At 41.0% G+C, this 25,037-nt stretch overlaps 1 protein-coding gene across 5 annotated transcripts in view; it reads right to left on the bottom strand.

Annotated features, from left to right (window-relative positions):
• Window positions 1-8,974, bottom strand: part of LOC147320876 (actin-binding LIM protein 3-like) — a 63,067-nt gene extending 54,093 nt beyond the window's left edge. For 3 of the 5 annotated variants that reach the window (XM_086309093.1, XM_086309097.1, XM_086309096.1), the window contains exons 1-2: window positions 8,552-8,974; window positions 2,517-2,684 (exon numbers count right to left, since the gene is read on the bottom strand). In XM_086309093.1, coding sequence (XP_086165219.1) covers window positions 2,517-2,684; window positions 8,552-8,570 — 187 coding nt within the window. In that variant the 5' untranslated portion in view covers window positions 8,571-8,974. The remainder of the gene's footprint in view (window positions 1-2,516; window positions 2,685-8,551) is intronic. The other 2 variants (XM_086309094.1, XM_086309095.1) reach the window with 2 other exon arrangements.
• Between the last annotated feature and the right edge of the window lie 16,063 nt (window positions 8,975-25,037).

Below are 25,037 nucleotides of genomic sequence, written 5' to 3'. Positions count from 1 at the left end.
ACATTAAAAAACAATTGGAGTCACTCTAAAATAGAGTGTAGCTGCCTCATCCGTCTCACTCTAATGTCTTTGTTCCCTAAAAATACCCCTGTTCTTTCCTGAATAGTCACGTTAACAGGCAAGCTGTTTACCAAAGATGCATTGTAACTCACTGACATTCACATCTAAAAAACAAAGAAGGTGGGACGAGAGAGCGACAGCACGGGAGAGCAGAAGCAAGAAGAAGATAACAAGCAGAAGAGTGGAAAAACCAGACATCTGTGTACTAAAAGCTGACGTTTTGATTCTTGTCTGCTCCATCAGCTGACGTCTCCTCTGCTGATGAAGTACTAATGGACTGTGCCATTAGCTAAAAGTCATTAAGCTTACTCTGCAAGATCAATTGTCCATAATAATATGAACTTTAATATCAAACGGGACACTTCTGTCAGTACATCTGGCTTATGTCCCGTCAGGAGGAGTGAGTGCTTCAATCGAGCAGATAATCAATTATTCATCCAAACAACCAAAAGAGTCATTTCACCTCAGGCTATTTTAAGATCTGCATCTGTAAGTAATGGTGCGTGAGATAAAACATGGCGTTCCATGAAAGAAAAGAAAAAAAAAATAGAAAATCCTCTTCTTCTGTGCTTTGTGACTGAGTGCATTGATGCGATGCTTCTGTCAGATCAAACAGAGAAAACTGTGTTGTCTTGCAGTATGCTTTGGGACTGTGTAGGTCCCGGCCCGTGAAAGGAGGTTAGCTGGTTGGAGTCTGACTAGGGGCTGAAAACCTGCTGACTGCACTGCTAAGCTAGCTGCTGACTGCAAAGCTGTGTTAGTGCCTTCTGTCCCACCTGCTCGCTGGTGGAGCTCAACCATGCAGAGACATCAAGTGACATATATAGTTCCGGGTTTGCACGCACAACTACATGCACAAATGCACACTGTCATGCATAAACATGTTTTTAAAACAGCGTATAGCTGTGTTTCTAAAAACAGGGCCTCACACTAAATCTAAATGATTAAATCTTTCCTCTGCTTCTTTACACCTGCATCCACTGCTTACAGCTAGGATTTATTTTTGGAGATTTGCTCACTTTATACAATTTTTTGCCTATGTGTTACTACCTTACTGCTAACCTTAGTTGCAAGAGGGTCAGTTTTTCTTTTGGAGAACAGCAATATTCATACCCATGCTACCTGTTTCACCCAGACTGTGTCTTTGTGCTATGCGAAACTAATAGGCAAAGCTAAGCTTTATCTCTGCAAGCAAGTGTGGTAAGCGTATTTTCCAAAAAAGTCGCTTCCTTAACATCGATATAATTTAATTTTCCGCTAGGGTAAATTAGAAATCCTTTATTTATTTTACTTTATGCATGGCATTGATGCAGCGCTCCTTAAATCGGCACTTCTGGAACTTGTTGATATGTGATTCTTTGCATGGTGGAGTTTTCCATTAATGGCTGCAGCTACAAACTGTTTATTTCAGTGTCTCCTGAGGGCCTGAAGATCACAGTCATTCAATCAGTCATTCTGTCTTTTTTTTCTTACTTTGGTGCTTTTTCGAGCATCCCCGAGAGACTGAACTCTCAGGAATGCTCAGTCAGGTGACTAATTAACCTTGTTCATTTGTAGACGTTATCATTAGACCATTTTTTTCTGAAACATTTTGCAAGAATCAAATTCTATAAGAGGACAATAAAATAAAAAACAAAAACGCATTTCTTAGTATCAAGTCACCTATTGTTTTCTTTTAGTTTGTTTTTTTTTTTTTACTGGGGGCATTTTCTATTATAAATATATGTTAAATGACTTCAAAACATTGCAGTCTTTTAAATAACTTTCTACACAGGACCTCAGTCTGTCTAAAAACACAGTTGTGCATATTTCAGTCTCATTTTCTGACCAATTAACCAGGTTTTTCGTGAGTATCCAGAATTGGAACAACATGAAAAAAGGAGGAAAGTTATTTAACAGACCTTGAACAATTATGCATACTGGTTTTCTTTACATGTGCATCTGGGTGATTTAAAATATGATATTATGCATGTTATGTGGCCGGAAAATCTGGACAGAAGTACAATGCCTTATATGTTTAAATGACCAATGATCTTTCCACTGTGCTAAATGATATTTCCTACATCAACATAATTTTTGTCTCTGGAGACAGAACTATTTTCCAAATCGGTGTCTCTAATTTTTTCTGGCTGTTCCCGGTGAAGTTGTGGTTCAGCCTCCATTTCAGTGAGCAAGAAGAAGCTAGCAATTATTCAACTGCCTTGGTTCCTTCTTGTCTGAGTAATTATTTAATATTTAACTATGTAAATTGATGCGGATGAAATGCATTAGACCAAGACTGAAAAACAAATGAATTTAAACCTTTGTATGTAAGGCTAAGAGTGGAGTACGGAAGCAGATATAACTGTGGTGCACACTTAATGAGTTTTTTATGTGTGTGTAATGTAAAAAACAAAAAAATAAATACATACATAAAGCATGTTTGTGTGTGGGTTTATTAGTTTTTTTTCTTTTACCTTTGCAAGTGAAGCAGTTAACGTGAAAGTGTGTGTTCTTCACACGCACCACCTCCCCACGACAAACCTCCCCACAGCGCTCACACATGATGGGTGAATTTCCACGGCTGGAGACGGGAGAGCTGCTGCTGCTGTTTCCTCCATAGAGGCTCGACTGGTACTGAACTGCTGGCAGAGAAAAGAAGAGAGGCAAGGATGAAAAAGCATGTTACTTGTTATCTTTTTGAGCCAGTTGCTCCACAGCCTCAAAATGACAAGGTTTTAAACGCCTTTTTCAGCCAAGCATGTTGTTACAGGGATGGCAAAACAATGAATCTTAATGAATTTGAAAACAGTTTCTCAGTTTTGCCTCATGAGTTAAGATGAAAGCAATCAGTTCTACAAGGCAACAATTACTTTCCAACATCAACCGCTCAAAAAAAAAAAACGTCAGTGTGGCCTTCAGATGACACTCTTGTTAAATGGTGCACAAACACTATGGCAACCAATCCTGTTGGATCAGTAAGTCAGAAAACATGAATAAAAACATTTACAGTAATAGAACAGACACACCAGCGTACACACTTGATTGAATGTTCACAAAACATGAAGAGATTGACTTTGTACCCAATGTCTTCAGAAGCCTCTTAGTCTGCAAGGGAGATTAGCCTGACTTACAACCATTATTATTGCAAGGCACATAGACAACATCTATCATCTGTCTTCTTCTGTCTGTCCACCATTACTATGTCCATGTCCATTATAAATGGTTAGCCATCACCAGTTTATCTGGAAGTCCCGCAGCATCTTAGCTCAGTCATTCTCAATCATCCTGGAGGGGGGTCTCACATTTTGACCTCGGGACTTCCAGGTTATACTCAGCACAGATGTTCCTCTATACTATGCCGGCCACTTGGTTATGGCGTTTCATGTATGCCCTGCCTGCTAGCATCTTGCACCCGCTGTTATGTGCTGGATTGTCTCAGGGGCATCTTTACACAGCCTGTACCCGGAGTCTTGACTGGTGTAGTAGACCGCAGCCTCTATGGATCTTGTGCTCAGAGCTTGTTCCTCTGCTGCCATGATTAATGCCTCTGTGCTGTCTTTCAATCTAGCTACTGGTAGGATTTCCCAATATCAGCCACTTCTTCTATGTAAAGGTGGTCCATGCCATGCAAGGACCTGTCCTTCCATGATGGTTCCTCTTCTTTCTCAGATTTCTGCTGCCTGTGGTATTGACTAAGCAAGTGGTCAGTCGTGGTCATCTTCCTGATAATAGTGGTTCTGACAATCACTAGTCCTCCAACTACTTCCTTCCACTTAGCATACAGTCTCAGGGTGCTGGACTTCCATGCATGGAAAGCAGCTTTCTTGCCTTGATCAGTGGTTTCAATCTCCTCCTTTGATCAGCTGATTATCCCAACAGGATATCTAACGGGCAGCAGGGCGTAGGTGTTGATGGTTGTTCTTCCCATTCGACTGACTCCACAGGATTTGTCTTAGTCTCTGCAGGTATTTGGTGGTTGCAGCTTTTCTAGCGAGCTCTTCATGTTTCCCATTTGCCTGTGGGATTCCAAGTTCTGTCCTCTATGTCTACAATGTTGCCTTCAGGTAGTGCAATCTCCCTCAGTCCTGACTACCTTCCCTTTCCTATATATTTACTTTTTCCATTTCTAATCCTGGATGGCAGCAAACCATTGCATTGCATTTTCTGACTTAATCTTTTTGCATATGTCAATAAAGCTCTGAATGATGTCAAATCTCAACATACATGCAGAATAGCAAAGATACACACACTGCTGGAGAGAGAACAGTGCACTCTGGGGTCTTTGTGAGATTACACCTCTGTCATCCTTATGAAACTAGTCAAATCCATTTTAATGAAAAAGGCCTTTCTTTAACTTCTCCCAGACACACATGTCCATGTACCACATCTGTGTGATGAAAGGACAGCACAGGAAAAGAGCAGTGGGAGGATTAAAATTCACTGCCTGACTCATTAAATTTTGTTTTGCCATAAAAGTAAATTGCGCTCAACAGACCGTACAGCACTCTGAGCAACAATTCTACTGTATTCTGCTCAATTCAATTACATTACAGTTAATGCTGCTGTGTCTCAGAGTATTATGCAATCACAGCAAACACCACGCTGGCAGGTTAAGCTGGTAACAGCAGGAGAGACACGGAAAGAGAGGGTTGTGAATCTAAAAATGTTTTCATGATAAAGAAAAGGTAAAACTGGGACAAAAATGCTTCCTAACAAATTATATCATCAAGTACACACACATTTGTGTGTGTGTGTGTGTGTGTGTGTGTGTGTGTGTGTGTGTGTGTGTGTGTGTGTGTGTGTGTGTGTGTGTGTGTGTATCACAGAAGCTGGCATTGGTTTTGTAGCCAGATGGCAGCACAAGAACTGGAACAACAGACATAGAAAGATTTGAGCCACCTGTGTGTGGCTGAGAAATTAAATGTGTTACTGTGTGCGTGTGTGTGTGTGTGTTATTAGCAGGTTTAAGTGATCTAAATTTTGGAATTTGAACTCGTGCTGTGTGCGTGTACTGTATATGCAGTGTGTGTGTGTGTGTAGCATGGGTACTGCTTTCTTGATAATGGAGCTAGGAAAAGTTCTGTCCACACAACAAATAACTGCTCTGTATAACATTTGCTTCTTTAAGCAATACATGACCAATACAATAATCAAAAATATCTGTTTTTATTCAAAAAGGGCGGTCTTCCTAACATATTACCTTGACTAAAACGTTCAGGAATTTGCAGATTTGTGATGAAAAATAAGAGGCTCCCATTGGAGGAAAGGAAATGAAGGAGCTAGTTAAAGGAAATTAACATCACATGACATTATTACTATTTAATAATAATGATAATACTGACACTAACACCAGAGTGCAGTGAAAAAATACATTTTCTTTCCAGTTACAGATGAGAGAATCGCTGTGTCATTTATATATACAGTCAGAGTCACCTCATTAGGTACCCTGTGTACCCCTTAATGCAACCTGCTGAAGCTCAAACTGAGCATCAGAAAGAAGAAAAAAGGTGATTTAAGTGACTCTGAATTCAGCATGGTTGTTGTGCCAGTCTGGTCTGAGTTTTTCACAAGCTGCTGATCTACTGGCATTTTAAAGATAAAATATCCGTGAGTGGCAGCTCTCTGGGAGAAAATGCCTTATTGATGTCAGAGGTCAGAGGAGAATTGCCACATTCCTTCAAGCTGATAGGAAGGCAACAGTAGATGAAATAACCTTTCGTTACAGCTAAAGTATGCAGAGGATAGTCTTAAAACGCACAGCACCTCAAACCTTGAAGCTGATGGGCTACAGCAGCAGAAGACCACACCAGGTGCAGCTCCTGTAAGCTAAGAAAAGGAAACTAAGGCTACAGTTCACACCAAAATTGACAATAATAAAACTGGAAAATGTTTTCCTGGTAATGAGCCCGATTTCTGCTGCAGCATTTGGATGGCAGGGTCAGAATGTGATGTAAACATCTTTACATCACAATTCAGGTGGTGGTGGCGTTATGGTGTGTGTGGGGCCTTTTCTCGGACCCCTTAGTACCACCTCAGCATCATTTAAACGCCACAGCCAACCTGAATATTGCTGCTGACCATGTGGATGTTTTTTGTGACCTCAGTGTGCTCATCTTCAAAACTCAAATCATCTCAAACTGGTTTCTGGAATGTCACAATGAGTCTAAATGGCCTCCGCAAGTCCCAGATCAAAATCCAACAGAGTAACTTATGTAGTAAAACAGGAGATTTACATCGTGGATGTGCAGCCAAAAAATCTGCAACAACTGTGTGATGCCATGAAATCCACATGGACCAAAATGTCTGAGGGATGTTTCGTGCACCTTGTTGAATCTATACCATGAAAAAGTAAGTCAGTCCTGAAGGCAAAAGCGGTGCAACCCAGTAACAGGCAGGTGTACTTTGTGTAATGGCTGGTGAGTGTTATTGTTATCATGGATGTATGATGCTGATAAATTATTAAAAGTAACTAGAATTTCCAATCTCTCTCTCACTTGGCATTTGCCAGAGAAGACCAGAACTGGCAGGTCCACTAGAGGTGCTGTTCTCTTCACAGACATCTGGATATCCTTGGTGAATGCCAACTGAGCTGCATTGTGCTTGATTGTGAGCACAGATCCCATTAGAGAACATCAGCATCTCATGCAATGCTCATGGAGTCTGTTTGTAATAGTTAGGTCAGAAACATGCACATGAATTGCTCGCTAGAGGTCATTTAGTAGGGCTCTGGCAATGCCAGGCCTCCTGTTCTTATTCAAACCACAGCTGCGTTCAGTACTCCTCATTTCGCCCAGTCACTCTGGAGACTGTGCTGAGAGACACAGCAAACCTTCTCATAAAACCACGTATGAATACGTGCTGGAGCTGGACTACATGTGCAATCTCAATGAGCAGCAGACATCATCTGGTGCTAAAAGAATTGACAAGGACACCAGCAAGAAGCCGAAGTACGGAAAGGAGGTCAGGAAGGATAAAAAGAGACTACAACAGTGCACCTGTTGTCGCGTTCAGCTGCACTAAAGCAGGTGAAATGCTTTCTGACTGGTCAGATTTATGAAGTTTATCTGATTTCATGTTATATTGTGATGATCAAGAGTTCCCTTTATTATTTTTGAGGAGTGCATTAGTGACCCCTTGAAAATAAAATGGCACAAATGATGCCTAATATGCAGTAACTCATAAGTAAAGCCACTGAAATTTTTACGTTTGTATAATTGAGACTTCATGATGGGTCCCAACGAACGACTGGAAACCACTGATTGACCAAGTTAAATTATTTGAATAGTTGAGTTGCAGTAGAGTTGAGATATCCAGTGATTCACACAAAGCATGCAAAAAATATAAAAAACATCTAAAGCATGAATCATTTAACAGTCTGGGGATCCATCGGATTTATCTCGTGACTTCATAAGTCACCCCAGTTATTCTGCTCTGTTTGAAAGCATCTCATGTTTACTCTGACCTGTGACTTCATTGGTAAAAAGCATGAATATACCAATAAAGCTCTGAACCAAATCAGCCAGCAAACAGATAATCCTCTTCTTTTCTGTGGCAGAGTTTGTGGGGGTTACAGTCACTCAGCTGGGGGTGGCCTCAACTATACTGACATGGTACTACTTGTACAAGTGTAGCACCACCAAAGCCCTTATAAGGTTAACTATTCCCTGTGGTGGGAGGTATAAAATTGAATGGCTGCTAGGAGGAGAAGGCAGCTGCTTGGTAGCTCTTACTGGAAAGCACTGTATAGAAGCAGCAGATCCACTTTGTTCTATGTTCCTTCAGAGATACAATTCTGGGATTAGGTGGTTTCACATTGATAAAAAAAACCTGCTTTTATTTGGTGCTATGTTGAGTCACTGATGCATTTTAATATGTGCACCCAGCACAGTGTCAACTACAGATGAGCTCTTTTGTCTTCCAGCTATCAAAGAACAGCAGGCTTCTTCTCTCCAAAATACATCTGACAATACATCTGACAAGCCATCACAAAGTCTTCTAACCGTCTTACTTGTATTGACTACAAAAATGATTTCTCTCTTACACACACACACACACACACACACACACACACACACACACACACACACACACACACACAAAGAATAATAGAATAAGAATAATAACAATAAAATCTGCCTCAAAAAGTAAATGTTCGAGTAGTGATTTTAAATATTGGGTCAATAAAAGGAAACAGCCTGCTGGGTGATATGACTTTGGAAATTTCTCTACTGTTGGAGTCCCTCATGAGTCAGTTCATACTGCTGACAGTCCTCAGATCTGGCAACACGCAATGACATTGAGGAAAACATTGATGAATCCCGTCACCGATCTATAACCAATATCATGCTCTGTTTCAAAATGCCACAGCCAAAAAAAAGCTAGTTAACAGCCTGTCAATAAGTGAGCCAGTGATCAATAACCTTGGCGAGAGGCTGTTTATGTCTACTTCAAGCTAAGCCCTCTCAGGACACTGTGGTATTGATCAGGCAGATTCGCGCACACTGCTTACCGTCCGTCGGTCCGCTCATGGTGCGAAGTTAATTCCCAGAAGCTTGAATGAGAGTCGCCCCGTTAAACCTCGAGTGGCAGGGCAAAAGCTCCGAATATGACAACTCTCTCGTTCCCCGTCCGACTTAAAACTCTCCCTCCCTCACTCTGCCTCAGCCTTGAAAGGGCTTTCCCTGCTCCTCCCGGGCAGAGGATTACTGTCAGGCGGCGGATCGCGCTGCCTCTCCACCCTGCGTAAAGGCAGGAATTAAATGGAAACTGACGATTTACTACTTCTCCTCAAGCTTACAGCTTCTTCTGCCTCCTCCACCTCACAAACCTCAGTGGTCCTCGGTTCCGGTGCAGACGTGTCCATTGCAAACTGTTCTGTCACAGCAGCGCCTCTGAGGTCGCCTGTAAACCGGTGCGCTCCGGCGTCAGGGCTGAAATGCTGGATGCTGAGTTTCTGGGGGTGTTCGCAGACTCTGGAGATGCCGGAGCATCTTTGGCCGGGCAAGGCCGGGGCTTTTCTCGCGATGAGAGAGCGCCGAACAGCGTCCGAATTCCAAAGTGCGTCAAAAATAGTCAATAGTCGTGCCTATATTTTTGTGAAAATTTCTATCAGCTTTGCTTCGGTGTTTCTTCGCCTTTGCTCTTTTATATTCCAGTCAACAAATGTGCATCTTTTTTTTTTACACTTATTTTAAATTTGTACCTCATTTTTAGCTCCACAGGGGGTGTAAAGAGTGGAAATTCTAGTCATGCGTATTTAAATTAGATTAATTTTGTAGCGGATAAGTGATTCTGACGAACAAATTATTTCTGAAGATCCGCGTACCAAGGATTAAAACGAAAAAAATATGAACTATTAATAGTTTATGACTTTGATTCCAACTATTAAGTGTAAATTCCCACACGTAGTGAAGTAGCTGTCGTTACTGGTTTACAGTCGCTTATGTCGGGTATATGAGCTAAACTTGGACACCCAAGTTTGTGAGTGCCATTACCTGAGAACGAGGCAACGTAGGATTTTGAAATGTACACCATACGTGCATTTACTAAAAATCCCAGAGGAGAGGAATCTTGACCTCAAGGTCAAGGTCAGAGTTCAACTTTTCTGAAAATCACCTAGGATTTTCACATTTATACCACAGATGCACCTATTTGATAAGTACAGCTATGAGGAGGCTGGGCTGCCTATATTTTTCTTACTTGTGTTCAAGTACAGTTCTGAGCCTGGTTCTGCAAGATATTTCTTCCTGTGTTAAAAGGGGCTGGGCGGGCTGTATGATTGTTGGGAGATTTTTTATAATATTGTAGTGTCTTTACCTTGCAGCAGAGGAGGAGCCAGACATTTGAAACACCCGGGGCTTAGCCCTAAAGGGTAGTATGCATGTGGGATTTTTTTTTTTTTGAGGGGGGGGGGGGGGGGGGGGTGTAGAAATGACTGAAAGATTAATAGGCTCTGTTTTGAGTTTTGTTCAAAAAAGAATGACTTCATATAGGGAAATATATATATCACACATGCAGGACACCTTAAACTAGTTTTTTAATTGAGCAGCAAGACAGAACGAAGTCGGGGCTGTATCAAGACACGAGGACTAAACCCCAATTCAACCAGACGCAGAACTGATCCAGAATTAAAACAGGACTACAACAGTTCAAAAGCAGGATTACTGAGGACTTAACCAAGACATAACCACAATCAGAACTAGATGATAGTAGCACTAAAAATCATCATAGACCTGCACTACACTTATTTATTTAATTCTACCAAAGTACAATATTTAAATTGAGAAAAGTTTATATAATTATTTAGCCTTGTTGTGCAAACAAGCCTGCAGAACTTAATAAATATAGAATTTGAAAAATAGCAAACCTAAAAAGAAACACTAGGTACGAGATACATGAGGACCTATGATACGGTGATACTTTTAGTAAGCAACCATTTGACTAACATGTGTGTCTCACCTGCTCTTGTTCATCTCTGTTCTGTCCTCATTCTCCATCTCAATCTCTGCTCCTCTCTCTCCCTCTTTGTGCTGACAATCATCAAATATACAGTTGAAACCAGATATTTACAAACTCTTCAGATCAAAACACAAACACTTTTTTAATTGTAACATCAAATCAGACTAAATGTTTATTTTTTTAGATTGATAAATATAAAAAACATATTTGTTAACTTTAAGAGTAAAGAGAGAAACTGTCTGTGTTTTTTAATTGCAAATGGCACCAAATTGTATTCAAATTGAGCCACACTTATGGAGCTCCACAGTTCTTTTCCTGGTGTTTTGGTTGACATCTCTTGATTTTCCCATGTCAAAGAAACAGGCTCTGTGTTTTGCCTTATATGTATCCACAGCTGTGCCACCAATTTACTCACATGGACTCTACTAACCTATCAGAAGCTTCTTCAGCTCAGAATGGAATCGTCTGGAGTTTTCTTATTAATTAACAATAAACTTAGTGTACATGTACTCCTAAATTTAATGAAAGTGATAAAAAATAGACAGCTCTGTCTCTCTTTATTCTGACATTTAACTAATTCAAAATATATTTCAATATTTATCTAAAACAAAAGTTTACTCTAAATTGATGTTGCACAGTAAAAATGTTTTATGTTTTCTCCCTAAAGTGTATGTAAATATCTGGTTACAAATGTGAATATCCTGCTGTGTACTGAAATCCCTCTTGTTTTGCATAGAAATATACTGAACAACATACAAAGCATAATATATAAAATAACATTTACCTGAGTTTTTTCTTTGAAAGAACCCTCTAATGTCCATTCTTATATTTCAGTACATAACTGAAACCGAATTAGTCGGGGAGGGTAAGAACTGAAAATATGAAATAAACACACGTAAGCTAAGACTCTCTAAAAAATAGCATTTGTTCGGCTTTTCATTTCGCCATTTGTTGATTCACTTGAAGAGCAAGTAAAATAATATTGGTCAAGTGATCAGTTTCATATCAGTCTTTCGTGATGCACCGTCATATTTACATTATTTGTACGGTACGAATGATTTGCTTTGGTACCTGCTCAAACTTAAGCTCTCCTTAGTATGGCTGGCTCCGTTTCTCCAACAGCGCACTCACGGGCAGCAGCTCCCCCCGCCCCCTCGCTCAGTCGCTTAGTGCCTGAGCTTGGATCATACCAATATCAGGGGGGGATTCACGCACAGTCGTAAATTCCCACAGTGTGCACTATGTGCTTCGAATATTGTGTGTACTTTTTGTTTTATACAGTTGTCAGCCAGGCATCTAACTATGAAAAAATTACACTCCAAAATACCCCGGGCTTCTGACAAAACAACCCGGGCTTAAGCCCCGTAAGCCACCCCCACGCTCCGCCCCTGCCTTGCAGTATAAAGTGCCTTGAGGCAACTGTTGTTGTAAATTGATGCAATATTAATAAAACAGAATTAAATTGAATTGAATTATTCCATGAATACATAATTCTATTAATGTATAGCTAAATAAATAGCTAAAAAATTGACAGGACAGACCAAAGAAAATATTATCTGTAGATATAGAGAAACACCAAGAGGTGGCAGTGTATGTCTAGATAAAAAGCACTGCACTATTAGTAAAGTCTATAAGTTTGGATAATATTAAAGTAAGATGTGACAAAAAGAGAGAAGAAAAAGTGAACATAGCTGGAATGCATTTATTATTGTCCATAGAAGAAGAACTGGGTATATTTTTGATGCCGCTGAACAAAATCACAGGAATATTTGGATTTATTTATGGATCCTGGACTACCTCACCGACCGACCACAGTATGTGAGGACTCAGGGCTGTGTGTCGGACAGGGTCGTCTGCAGTACGGGGGCCCCACAGGGAACGGTTCTAGCTCCGTTCCTCGTCACCATCTACACTGCAGACTTCTCCCACAATTCCACCCAGTGCTTCCTGCAGAAGTTCTCTGATGACTCTGCAATAGTCGGCCTCATCACTGATGGGGACGACAAGGAATACAGAGGTCTGACCCAAGACTTTGTGGACTGGTGCCAGCTGAACTACCTCCAGATCAACGCCAGTAAAACCAAGGAACTGGTGGTAGACTTCCGCAGGCACAAGCATTCTCCACTGCAACCACTGAACATCCAAGGTATGGACATTGAGGCTGTGGACAGCTACAGGTACCTTGGTGTTCATCTGAACAACAGACTGGACTGGACTCATAACTCAGACGCCCTCTACAGGAAAGGGCAGAGCAGGCTGTACCTGCTGCGGAGACTCAGGTCGTTTGGAGTGGAGGGCCCACTCCTGAAGAAATTCTATGACTCTGTTGTGGCTTCTGCTATCTTTTATGGCGTGGTCTGCTGGGGCGGCAGCATCTCTGCTGGGGACAGGAAGAGACTGAACAGGGTGATCCGAAGGGCCAGCTCTGTTCTAGGATGCCCTCTGGACCCAGTGGAGGTGGTGAGTGACAGCAGAACGGCGGCTAAGCTGTCATCCCTGATGGACAACATCTCCCACCCCATGCAGCAGACTGTGACAGCACTGAGCAGCTCCTTCAGTGGGAGACTGCGGCACCCACGGTGTGGGACGGAGAGATTTCGCAGGTCTTTCCTCCCCACTGCTGTCAGACTCCATAATAAAGACTAACTGATCAAGCACACACATCCATACATATGCAATAATACTAAGTGCAATAATCCTTTCTGTCATCGTTGTATTTTTACTCAGTTGTATATAGTATTTGTATTCTATTTTTATCTTATTGTATATTTATTTTATTTTATTCTACTGTATATAGTATTTTATTTTATTCTATTCTGTACAGTTGTGTACTGTATTTATTCTTATTGTATTCTAATTTTTGCCTCATAACTTTTGCACTGTCCACTTCCTGCTGTGACAAAACAAATTTCCCACGTGTGGGACTAATAAAGGTTATCTTATCTTATCTTATTCTACTACTCTTTGAATTGCCAAACAGGTGTTCTATATATATATTTCTTTTGAAGACTTTGGCATGTGATTGTTCTCTCCTGCAGGCAGCAGCCCTCCAACCAAAACATGTTTATAGTGTTAACTCTCAGTCTGTCCTGGCTCACTTCCCTGTAATTGAGAAACAATGCACAGGATATTTCCTGCAAATGCTGAAACTCATCTAACCTCTACTGCAAAGATGAAGTAAAAATAAAGTCGGGGAACGCCTAAGCTCAAAATCTAACAATCCTCAGTATATTAAACCTGGCTGAGGTGTGTGTTTAGTTTTTGATCAGTTTTAAGACATTAGCAGCAGCAGAGGTTTGAATCCTCCTGGGAGATCGCTGCCGTGTCTGCAGCGGCTGCACTCAGAATCAAAAGGTCAAAGCTTTGAGTGTCTGCTCATGCCTTCAATCGTGAGTCCGCCAAGGTCAAAAAAACAATATGTCATGCATGCAGTTTGTGTGTCTCCGGCGACTCTCAGATGTGATTAATGACCCATTGTTAAGTCAGTCTGTCCGTTTAAAAGCAGTTGGGAAGAACTGAAGTACACAGTTAGGCAAGTGCACCGTGCATGTTTGTCTAGTTCATTGATTTTCTACAGTTAGCTGATGTATTATGTTCCAAAAGAGGACGCATCTGTTGTTTGTAAAAGATGAAATTACACTGTTTTTGGTCAGAGCAGACACGCTGAGAGGAAGCTAAAACAGTAAGATCATCTGAACAACAGGATTTATGTACATGCATAGGAATATTGTATATCAAGAAGGAAGAAACAGCATACTGACCATTATATGTGTAAATATAGATCGTTACATAAATGTTAGTACTGGTGTTGGCACTGTTGTCTTAAAGTAAGCAAGTCCAGAGTTCGACTCCACCTCTGGTCAGAGGCCTTTCTGAGTTTGTTTAGTTCTCTGCGTGTGCTCCCACAGCCATGCTTTCCAATACCTCCCACAGACATACAATTATTGTGAATGTGAGTTTGTCTCTATGTCTTTTCCTGCATCAGGCTGCAGACCTGTCCAGGGTGTACCCCGCCTTTCTCCTTGTGGTACCTCGGACAGGCTGTGGTCAGATAAATTGAAATTTCACTATATCCTCTGGACTAAAGCAGAAATGGACAAGTGCTGTTATCAGCGCTCAGTTGAAAAATTGCATCTCTGATGGTATGGGGTGCATTAGTGCCTATGAAATTGACAATTTGTGCATCTGGAAAGGCACCGTTGGTTTTAGTACAACAAATGCTCCCATCTACCAACAGAAGGATCACAGGCTTACCTCTTTTTCAGTGAATGCCTTCTGTATTTCAACATGACAATGCTAGACAGTACACTGCATATACAGCAGCAGGGCTTATAGTAGAAGAGTAGAACGTGTTAGGACGTCATGGAATTAAAAATAAAACAAAGAAAATCCAGAACTGTTGAGCAACTGCAACTTATATCAGACAAGAATGGGAAATTTCTCTCCCGCAAGTCCAACAGCTGGTCTCTTCAGTTCCCAGATGTTTACAGACTGTTTTTAAAAGAAGAGGGGACGCTACACAGTGGTAAACAAGGGCAATGTCCTAACGTGTCGGTGCCATCCAACCATGTGCTTATTTTTTGGTGCATTTTCTTGGCTTAAACATTTGATATGTTTTCTATTTTCTACTCTGAATAAATGTGGGTCTATGAGATTTGGATTCTGTTGCATTGTTTTCATTCACATTTGACACTTTTTTGGAAATGGGCTTTCAGATTCAAATCTCTGAGCGATATCATTCGTGTTGTTTCTGCACCACATTTTGTGTTACACACAGTTAGACAACAGAAAATCAGCAGGATTGACAGTGTCATAAAGAGGGCGCTGCTGTTTTATTGCAAGCAGTTCCACCACTTCCCCTGCACAGTATAGAAGCTTACAGGATGGAGCAAATAAGAGACAGACAGAAGTACCAAGATTGTGTTGTGCCTTAGCAACAAGTCACCATATCCTCCTGGACAGGAAGTAACTGGCTTTGAAGGAAATATGACATAACACCTACCTATAAACAGCTGCAGTAACAGTAACATTTACCCTTACTACTGTTTCATTTACTTGCACAGTTCTAAACATGATAAGGCAATTAGTAATATAATACTATTAGTAAATAATAATGGTAACTTCATTAAATAATAATAGTAGAAACAAATAGAAACAAACTGCAAACACAATATTGATATTGTATTCATTGTAAAATTGCTTATGACCTCATCTGTCAGTTATAAATAATTTATGACAGTAAATTCTTTTTGCTCTGTTTTTGGTCTCTACCAACAGAAGGAATTGTGAGGGTCTTTATCTGCTGAATGCTTTGCTGTGTTTAGATGTGACCTTGTGCTATTTCTGTTCAACGTATAGCATACAGTGGGTGTTTCGAGCGTTCTTGCTCAAAATAGCTTCCCGATGAGATCAGTGAGGATGAAATAAAACGTTTAACCCACTGACATAGACAAAATCAGCCAAATCACCCGTGTAATGGATAAGCGAACACACGGGTGGATGATGGTTGAGCAACAGGCCTCTTTGAAGTCAGAATTGCAGACTTGCAGCCTTAACAAGGTTTTTCTTTTCACCGTCCATTTTGCTGTGTAAAAAACCCTTAAAACTGTTTGAGAATAATTCTGTGCAATTGCTTCAAAACCTTTATTTACAGGAACACACACAGAAAAGTGAGACTGTGCACTCTTTGCACTCTTCTGCAGTTTTTGGTTTTGCAACTACTTTTACCTTTAACCCATAAAGTTGTCTTCACAAAGACTGGGTATTCTGTGTGTCTATTTATAGCAGAAAGGAGACACAAGTCTGTACATAAAGTCACACTGTGGAGACTTTCTTCCCATCTGAAGACAAAAATTATGATCTTGACTTCAAGGAACAAGGCCTTGGTACATATGTGTTTACTTGTGAGTTCATCAGTCAGGAAATGAAACAAGTTGAAGGTGAGGTCAAGGCTATTGTGTGTTTCAGTATAATAAGTGATCCGCCTCTGCTTCCTTCATTAAAGGGTCGTAAGTGGACTCTGTGGGTCAGGATTCTGTTCTTTATTGAAGGATTTGTTACATAAATCATAATCCAGAGATCAAGAGTTACAACAAACGCCCTAAAAGCTTCAGATTTATAGATATACGGGATTAAAATATGCCTGAAAAATCAAAAGGTGATGCTAATTATATATCATGCAGACATCCCCTGCAGCTGTCTTTTGTCTTACCTCGTGGCTTTCAATGAGTGTCTTTTTCATGAGTTCCATCATAACTGCTTGTTTGTGTTATGCTAGTCTACAATGTGCAGATTAAAATGCAGTGAATAATTTGGCTCAGAAACAGCTGTATTTCTCACAGCTTCTTGAAAAGCTTGTGGTACTGAAATTTTCTCTGGTAGTGGAGTAGAACCATCGCCCTTGGCTGACTGCCACTTTCTTTTCACACATTGTTCAAACCTGGATGCCGAGCCAGTTTTTCACAGCTTTGGTTTTTATCCTTAGTCGTTCTAGCAGCTGTGTTTGGACAGATAGGAATTCTCTCAGCCTTTGGTCTACGGAGGCATAGCAGGCGAGTGCAGCAAGTAATGTGTCTTTGCCTGCTGTGCGCCAAAGAGGAAGGTGAAACTCGGGAAGTGACAAACAGCAGTTAAAATGTGTTCATTCGCACAGAACCCGTGGAGCTTAGAGATACAACCAGTTTTAAATCACGCTGAAACATGAAAACCGATGAAGATTTCCTCTGACGAGCAAAAGTACCAAACATTCCTCACACCCAGCTTCTCCAATGTGATGATTTGTTGTAAACGACATGTAAAACGCTAACATGCACTATGACAAGTAGTCTGACTAGAAAAGAAAAAAACTGTTGCATGCTTGCATTTTAGTCTTAACTAAAGCATGTGCAAAAGTCTTGAGTCAGCCATCATTTCTTCACCTTTTGCTTCCAAAGAGCCAGACTTTCTGGAAATAGAAAAAAAAAAAGTTTTCTGAAGGGCTTTCAAAATGTTTCATTAAGGGTTGTTTTTAACTCATTTTCTGTTGTGTCATATATAAGATAACACTTGGCAAAGAACCAATTTTAAATTGTATATTTAGTCTCTATATTTAGCCTGTCACAAAAACACAACATTTCTGACCAGTTCTTTAGGTGAAAAACAGTTAAGAAAAATGCCAAAGATAACAGTTACAGATAACACAAAATAGGATTTATATACCAACAAGTTGATTCTCAAAAAGCTATTAGCCAAAACCTTTGCATATCTCCGTATGATGTGCAAAGATAAAAGAAGTGGCAGGCCTACAAGCTATCTACAAGTAGATATCTACAGCAGCTGAAATTCATGTCTTCAGGAAATAGGGAAAAGAAAGATGTCTGGTTAGGATAGAGATACAACGGTGAGTGTCTACAGCCATTTGTAAAACATGCTGGAGGCTCTGTTATGGTCTGGCAATGCATTTCAGCCAGTGTTGTTGGGGATCTTGTCAAAATTCATGGAATTATTAACATAGAAAAGTATGATCAGACTTTAATCCAACATGGAATACCATCTGGAAAGTGTCTGGCTGGCAATATTTCATCATGACAATGATTCCAAACATACTGCCAGTGAAGTAAAAGCATACCTGGACAAAAAAAACGGCACAGTGGAACACCATTACTCATGGATTGGCCTAATCAGAGCCCAGATCTCAACACTATTGAAGCAGTGAGAGATCATCTTGACAGAGAACAAAACAAAAGGCAGCCAGCGTCCAAAGAAGAGCTTTGAGTGTCCTTCAAGGAGCCCGGAGAACAATTCCCGAAGAGTGCCAGGAATGCCAAGAAAGGTTGCAGACGAGAGTTGGAATAAAGGTGGTCATATCAAATATTGACTTTCTGTCTCATTAGAATTGTTGCACATGTTTCGGTAAATTGCTGCACCTATTTTTGCACTTTCCACAGAAAACGAACATGATAAATGATTTGGAAACGAAATGGATATAAGCATGGCTACACTGTCTATAGGTTAAGGTGTTTTTTTAAATTCACCAAAAAAAAAGTCCACAGTATCAAGTAAACCGCGTGTGAGGCCGTCCCTTACAAATCTGTTGAAATGTGGAAACACTTGATGCATCCGGCCGTCCCGAAGAGATTAAACTGCTGACAACTGTTTGCAAATGGTGCTTGAAAATGGAAGACAAATGACACAAGTGGGAAGAAAGTACCCGGAGGGGGTGAAATTGAGGAGAGATGAAAGATGAATGGCAGAGACACACACGGGGGAGAAAAGAAGAAGCTAAAGAGTTATGAGTGAAAAGGCAGATGAGGCTAGGGAAAGTGGAGAGAGTGATGAGGCCGGGCAGAAAGAGTGAAAGAGCGGACAAAATGAGAGAAGGTGAGTGATGGAAAAAAGAAAGGAAGAGAAAGAACAACAGCAACCTGATGAGAGGATGGATGAGGGGAGGAAAACAAAAGTGCTGACGGGCAGAAAGACTGTTTTTCTTTCTGCTCGTGTGCTTCGTTCCTGTTCTGGATACCTGTCAGCACAGAAAGAGCCACCTTTTTTGAACACACATACAGGTGGTACTGTACATGGACCCCTGCATATATGTGTATGTATGAAACTTGTGTGATAGCTCAAAAAGCAAATGAAGAGATGGCCATTTTCTCATTTAAATGCATTCTGTGTTTGTGACCCTGTGTTTTTCTTACCAACTTGTTTAACTCTAACCTAGCTTCAGGGATTACGTCAATCATCTGTCAGCACAGCAGGTCCAGCAAAGTAGAGGGGATGTTTGTTTTTATGTGTTTCAATGCACATATCAGCCCGGCTGAGGTATTGAAAGGTAGTCTAACTGAAGTCCCATGTGGCAGTCAGAGCAGCTCAGTCTTCTGTGTGTTGTGGTTTCTGGGTGTAGTTCTGTAAAAAAGAAAATAGAGCTTTCATGACATTTCTCACAACAAGTCTCTGTGGGTTTTTCCATTCACCGGCACTCTTTCGCTTTTTCCTGGATTGCACACATGCAGTTCCTGTCCTTGACTCCTCTCCTCACATCCTAATTCCTTCCACCACTGCAGAGTTGGTGAGGAAGAGATAGGAGAAGGGAGGAGTCATTAAAAAAAACAAGTAATTCTCACTTTGGAGCCTCATTTTGAAGCATTGTGAATAAAACATGACTTTTGGCCAGCTGCACCTTTTTTTAAACCCTACTGCAGCCATAGATCTCAGGCATTATAGAGGTCAGAAGATGTTATATAATTAGGGCTACTTTACATTCAATTCACAACATAGTACAATGCGACTATCACTGTTTTTAAATGTACACAGGTACTCAAACAATGAAGGGTAACTGAACAACTGAAGCAACAAATGAATAAAAGGTCCTTTGAAGGTCCTCTTTACACTTTATTTTGCATATTGTGTGCCGTCCCTCTTTAATACACTGAAGCCATGGTACTGTGATAGATTTCTGGGTCACTAGCAGGAGGAGAGAGGACACAAGAAGGAATAAAAAAGAGAAATGAGAAAAGCCTCAGGTCTTTTTCCGGAAAGAGAGATTGCTTCAGACTTTTTCAGGTGTAATTTTTGGTGGTTGAGCAACAGACTGCTATCCTGTTCCACTGTAGTGAGAAAGGGTGGGTACACTACAGCTAATATCTGGGAAAGTAATTGGAAATCTAGATGGATAAAGAGCAGCAACAGGCCGGAGGAAAAATACAAAAATGAAATTTAGCAATGAGCTGTCACTTTAAGCAATGTCTATATTGACATGACAGTGTCACACAGTTGCTGCAGATTTGTTGGCTGCACTTCCTTGATGCAAATCTCACATGCTATTGGATTGAGATCTGGTGGCTGTTGAAGCCATTTGAGTGCAGTGAACTTTTTACCAGGTTCATGAAACAGGTTTGAAATAAACTAAACTTTGTGATGCTCTATCCTGTAGCCATTAGAACATGGACACGCTGCAGTCAAAGAAGGGTTGGGCATAGTCAGCAACAGTACTCAGGCAGGCTGCGGTATTTAAATGATGCTCATTTGATACTAAGCGGCTCAAAGTGTGACAAGAAAAAATCCCCCACACCACTGCACCAGCAGCAGCAGATTGAACTGTTGATACAATGCAGGATGGGGCCATACTTTCATGTTGCTTACATCAAATTCTGGCTCTACCATCTGAAGCAGAAATAGAATAATCTTCAGCATTTTCAAATCATCTATTGTCCAGTTTTAATGAAGAAAAAAGGAAACCACTGCCATTATTGCAGTTTATGTCAAATACTGATACAGGAAAATACATTGTCTGTCATGGTCCGTGGTCCTGTGTGTGATGCGCGGGTAGCCACACCCCCAGGCTGGGCCATCACCGGCACACCTGCTCTCCATCGGGGTGAATACCTGAAGAGCTACTTAACCCGGCGCTGACGGATGCTCCACGCCAGTCCGTTAATCACCTCTCTGTGGTAACTAGACTCCCGCGAAAGCGTTGCATTACTATCTTGTTGGAGCTGTGTTAAATCTGCCTACTTGTGTCTAGGTTTCGATCCGGCGTTCAGCGTTTGCCACCTGCCTGTCCTCCTGCTCAATTGGATCACCCGGTGCATCATCTGGCCCAACCACTACCTCCACGGATTTCCCTCTCACAGACGTCCCTCTCCAGCTCCTACGGTCCCGCTCTAATCATAAGCCAACTGGTCTAACTCAGTTTTGATGTGTTTCCTCCGCTTCTCGGCTCCCTAGTAATCTTCTCCCCTTTCTGTTGAAGCCTCCCACGGTCCCGATTCCGGCTTCCTCGCATCATTGTTTCCCCGGGTTTTTTAGTTCCTCGTTTTGCTCCTTTGGTTTTCCCGGGTCGCTTTTTGTTATTATAATAAAGTGTCCTTTTCTGCTAGTGCTTGAGTCTGCGTTTGGATCCTTTTGTGCACGCGCGCCGCGGCGCATGACATTGTCAAAAATTGAACATGTGGTAGGATGTGGTAGCAGCATGGTTTCAGTAATACCAGTGAACATTATGTACAGGATATACTGTTCAGAGCAAGCATTTCTTAGAAAAACAAAGGGGCCATACCAGAAATCCAGAAGAGGTTGAAAATGTGTTTCAACTTGACTTAATTACTCTTGTAATAGACTGAAACACATGCATATTTGCGCACAGTATGTGTGAGATATTTTCCTGCAGTAACTGTAGTTCAAGCTACAACTCGTGTATCTGGTCACTGAGGTTCTGGAAAATATTTGCTGTAATTCAGAAAACAACCGTCTGCAGGTCAGATTCAGCGACAGCGACAATATAATTGTTCCCAGAACTTGGGGAGTGAACTCAGTACAGAGTTTGACTTCATGTAAATTTCTGATGAAACTTCTCAGTGATGATGGATATTTGTTTCGGCAGAAAGTAATAGAAAACATTAGAAGAAGAAAATCAATAAAAGAGACATGTTTATTTATCAAATCACAACAGAAGTCATCCATTTTCTTAACTGTTTATCCAACATCTGATAGCCGGCGAGCATACAGATCACAGCTGCACAGGTTGCCAGGGGGAACAGAGAGACAGACAACAGCATACTCCCAAATTCACAACTGCAGTCAATTTATCATTAACGGTTAACCTATTAGCCTTGATAAGAAACCCATGCAACCACAGGCAGAACAAGCAAACCCCACAGAAAAAAAGACTGTACCAAGAAGCTACTTCTAAAACCGACAAGCAGCGTTAACCCCACTGCCCACCGCTACAAAAACATTTTCTCCAGTTTCCTTACAAAGATTTGCTCCTCATCAGTCGATTGCTGTTATAATTTGTTCAAATAAAATCTAATTTAAGTGCTTGTGAGGACAGAATTTCAGTCACTTTGACAAGCAGACAAAGAATCAACTGGTGCAGCGACATTTTAGAAACCCCTCCAAAAGGACTCGTGTGTTTTCAATAGTGTGAAATGTTGGAAAGGCAATGCGCACTCTATATATTACCAAACGGATAATTGCACAGATAACAGAAAGTAACGCAAAAACACATAACCAGACATCACTGTATCATATATTATATTAACACAATGAGGAACTGCTGGAAGTATTTGGCAAGAAATAAAAACATTGCAGCTAAAAATATCATTAGAGTGACGGCACATGGTTACCGCATTAATTTAAACATTTTACAATCAAGTTTACTGGCAACACTCAGCAACATAAGACTTTCTTTTAAAAATGTCAATGTACTGTGTCCTAACGTTCTTTCATTAAATGGGACTTTGGTTGAAAGAACTGGTGAGCTCAAGTGTCCAAACATGATGTATTGCTGAGGACAGATGAAAGAAGAAACTGACAAAAAGTAACAACAAAAGAGTGACGTGAATGAGGGAGCAGCTCTGGATGGATACTTTTTGAAAGTGTGACGAGGAGAGAACGTGTGAAGAGATAGAGGAAAAGATAGGACGCAGACGGAAGAGGCGCCAAGAGGAATGTGACAAGAGGAAGTGGCCATACTCTCTGTTCTATGTCTCTTTTCCCAAAAGAGGAAACATTAAAGAGCAGAAAACACAAACATAACAATAGAAATATTAGACTTTTTATGTGTATGTCAGACGAACACTGGTGCCAGCTTTCCTCAGTGAACTGAGTGCAGGCTCAGCTTTATGAGAGCTTTCATTTGCACGCTCGGGGTGATTGTTGTCTTCTGCAGTACAGACCGTAGGGTGGTCGGAGCATAACTGACTAAGATCCTGAATTTCAATCATGCTGCTCAAATGTTCAGCTTTATCTTCTACCAGTACGTTTGGACAAGAGGATGTTGCTCTGGGCTCTCTGACAGACATGCTCCAAAAGAGGCCATAAAAAAGGGAAGAAGCGAGTGCTCGTGTGATGCTCTCACTGCAGCGTGTTTCTTGCTTTTCATATACAGCTAAAAGTCTGAATGGGCTGACAAAAAAAGTATTGCCCTAATAACATAACAAAACATAACCCATCAGTGGTGTATATTTTTAGATGATATAATTGCTTTGGAGAAGCAATATGTATATATATTATCAGACAGAGATAAGCCACTTTGCAATTTTGAGACGCTGATGCTCAATCAGCCTGCTGAAGCATCTTTATCTAACTGGTTCACATCTGAGTGGTTTCAATGCGCCGCGCATGTGGGAGTCTATTGTTCACGACATGTAGGTCATCATGAGCATATAAAATGACGGCTTGTGGTGATCAAGTATGAGAAATTCTCTACATGAAAGCCTTGCTGGGTACATTCTGTGGTGTGTGGGAACCTTTAGGTGCTTCCTGTTGCACGCATCACCTCCTTGAGATATAAGGTTCAGGGAAGACAGAAGACCTGCATTTGCAGCTTCAGTGGAGTTCATTCTACCCATTTTGGTTAATGCCAGATGCCACCAGATCCGTTTACCTCGGAAGTCAGATGTCGGAACTTGGCAGTGACGTCACTGCTAAGTTGAGGGTGTTCCAGTGGTAAAGTCAGATAAGCAAGAAAAAATTGGTTTTTGATTGCTTCTCGGCAAGGTAGAGCAATTCATGCAGAGGAAAATTTTGAATGATCAGTTCTGACTTCCAACTTCAACTGGAACACATTAAGAGTCTTAACGTAGTAAGCACACAAGGTGGCATGATGGAAGGTGCAGGATTTGACTTAATGTCATAACTCAGTTGGGTGGCTCTCTACGAGGTAGCCTCTTTCCAAAACATTTTAGTGGCCTAACATTTGGTTGGGTATGATTACTGACACTACCACTGGTTGCATCAGAGGCATTCACGATCTTGAGCACTGGGTTGGTTTTTTATTTTGTATGTACACTGTATTTATGATTACTAGAGATCACAGATCACATTAACAGCTTTGTACACTTATGGAGACTTACCTTGAACGCTTAAAAAAAAAATTTTTTTGGGCAAAAGAGTAATCGCAGTGTTTTGTTTATATGTGACCAGTGGTGACTTGTCTGTGCTGTGATGGATCAGTGAAATGAGGAACACTGATGCACAAATGTGAAGCAGCAAAGTTCATGTTCTATTGTGGGTCATTTTCATTATGAATACAGTTCATGCAGCACAGTGAAAAAGTAAGTACACCCTCAGTGCTTCCTTATGAATTAAGTTGGTAAGTGGCAGCCAAGTGCTGCTAATGAAATCTCTTTGATTCATTGATCATCAACAAGTGTGAGCACCTCTATAAACACTGAGATTTTGGCAGTTTGATGGTCTGGAGCGTTCAGTGTGTGGTAACACACAACTGCCATCCCTACATACTGTACATCCCCTCAAGGTGAATTGGCTGGGACCATGCAATGTTCAGGGAAATAAAAACAACAACAACAAAACGAGCGCTACATTCCAAACCTCACAGGCCTCAGGAAGCATGTTAAAAGTTAAAACACAATTAGAAAAAGATGTAACAAACCTGGATTCATTGGAAGGGCAGCCAGGAGAAAGCCACCTGTCTCTAAAAAGAACATAGCAGCATGGTTAAAGTGTCCTTAGCTCCTACCAAAGCGAAGATCTTTGGCTATATTTCACAGCACCCCATTTGGCAAAACCAAACCCAGTATTTCTGCACCTCGAACAAT

Source organism: Aulonocara sp. 'chitande type north' Nkhata Bay, linkage group LG10 (genome assembly GCF_057382095.1).
Source record: "Aulonocara sp. 'chitande type north' Nkhata Bay isolate Kocher_YH1m ecotype deep benthic linkage group LG10, A_spYH_male_GT1.1, whole genome shotgun sequence".
In the NCBI taxonomy this organism is placed as follows: Eukaryota; Metazoa; Chordata; class Actinopteri; order Cichliformes; family Cichlidae; genus Aulonocara; species Aulonocara sp. 'chitande type north' Nkhata Bay.
Note: the sequence above shows the minus strand (reverse complement) of the source record. Positions and strands in the feature narration are given on the sequence as shown.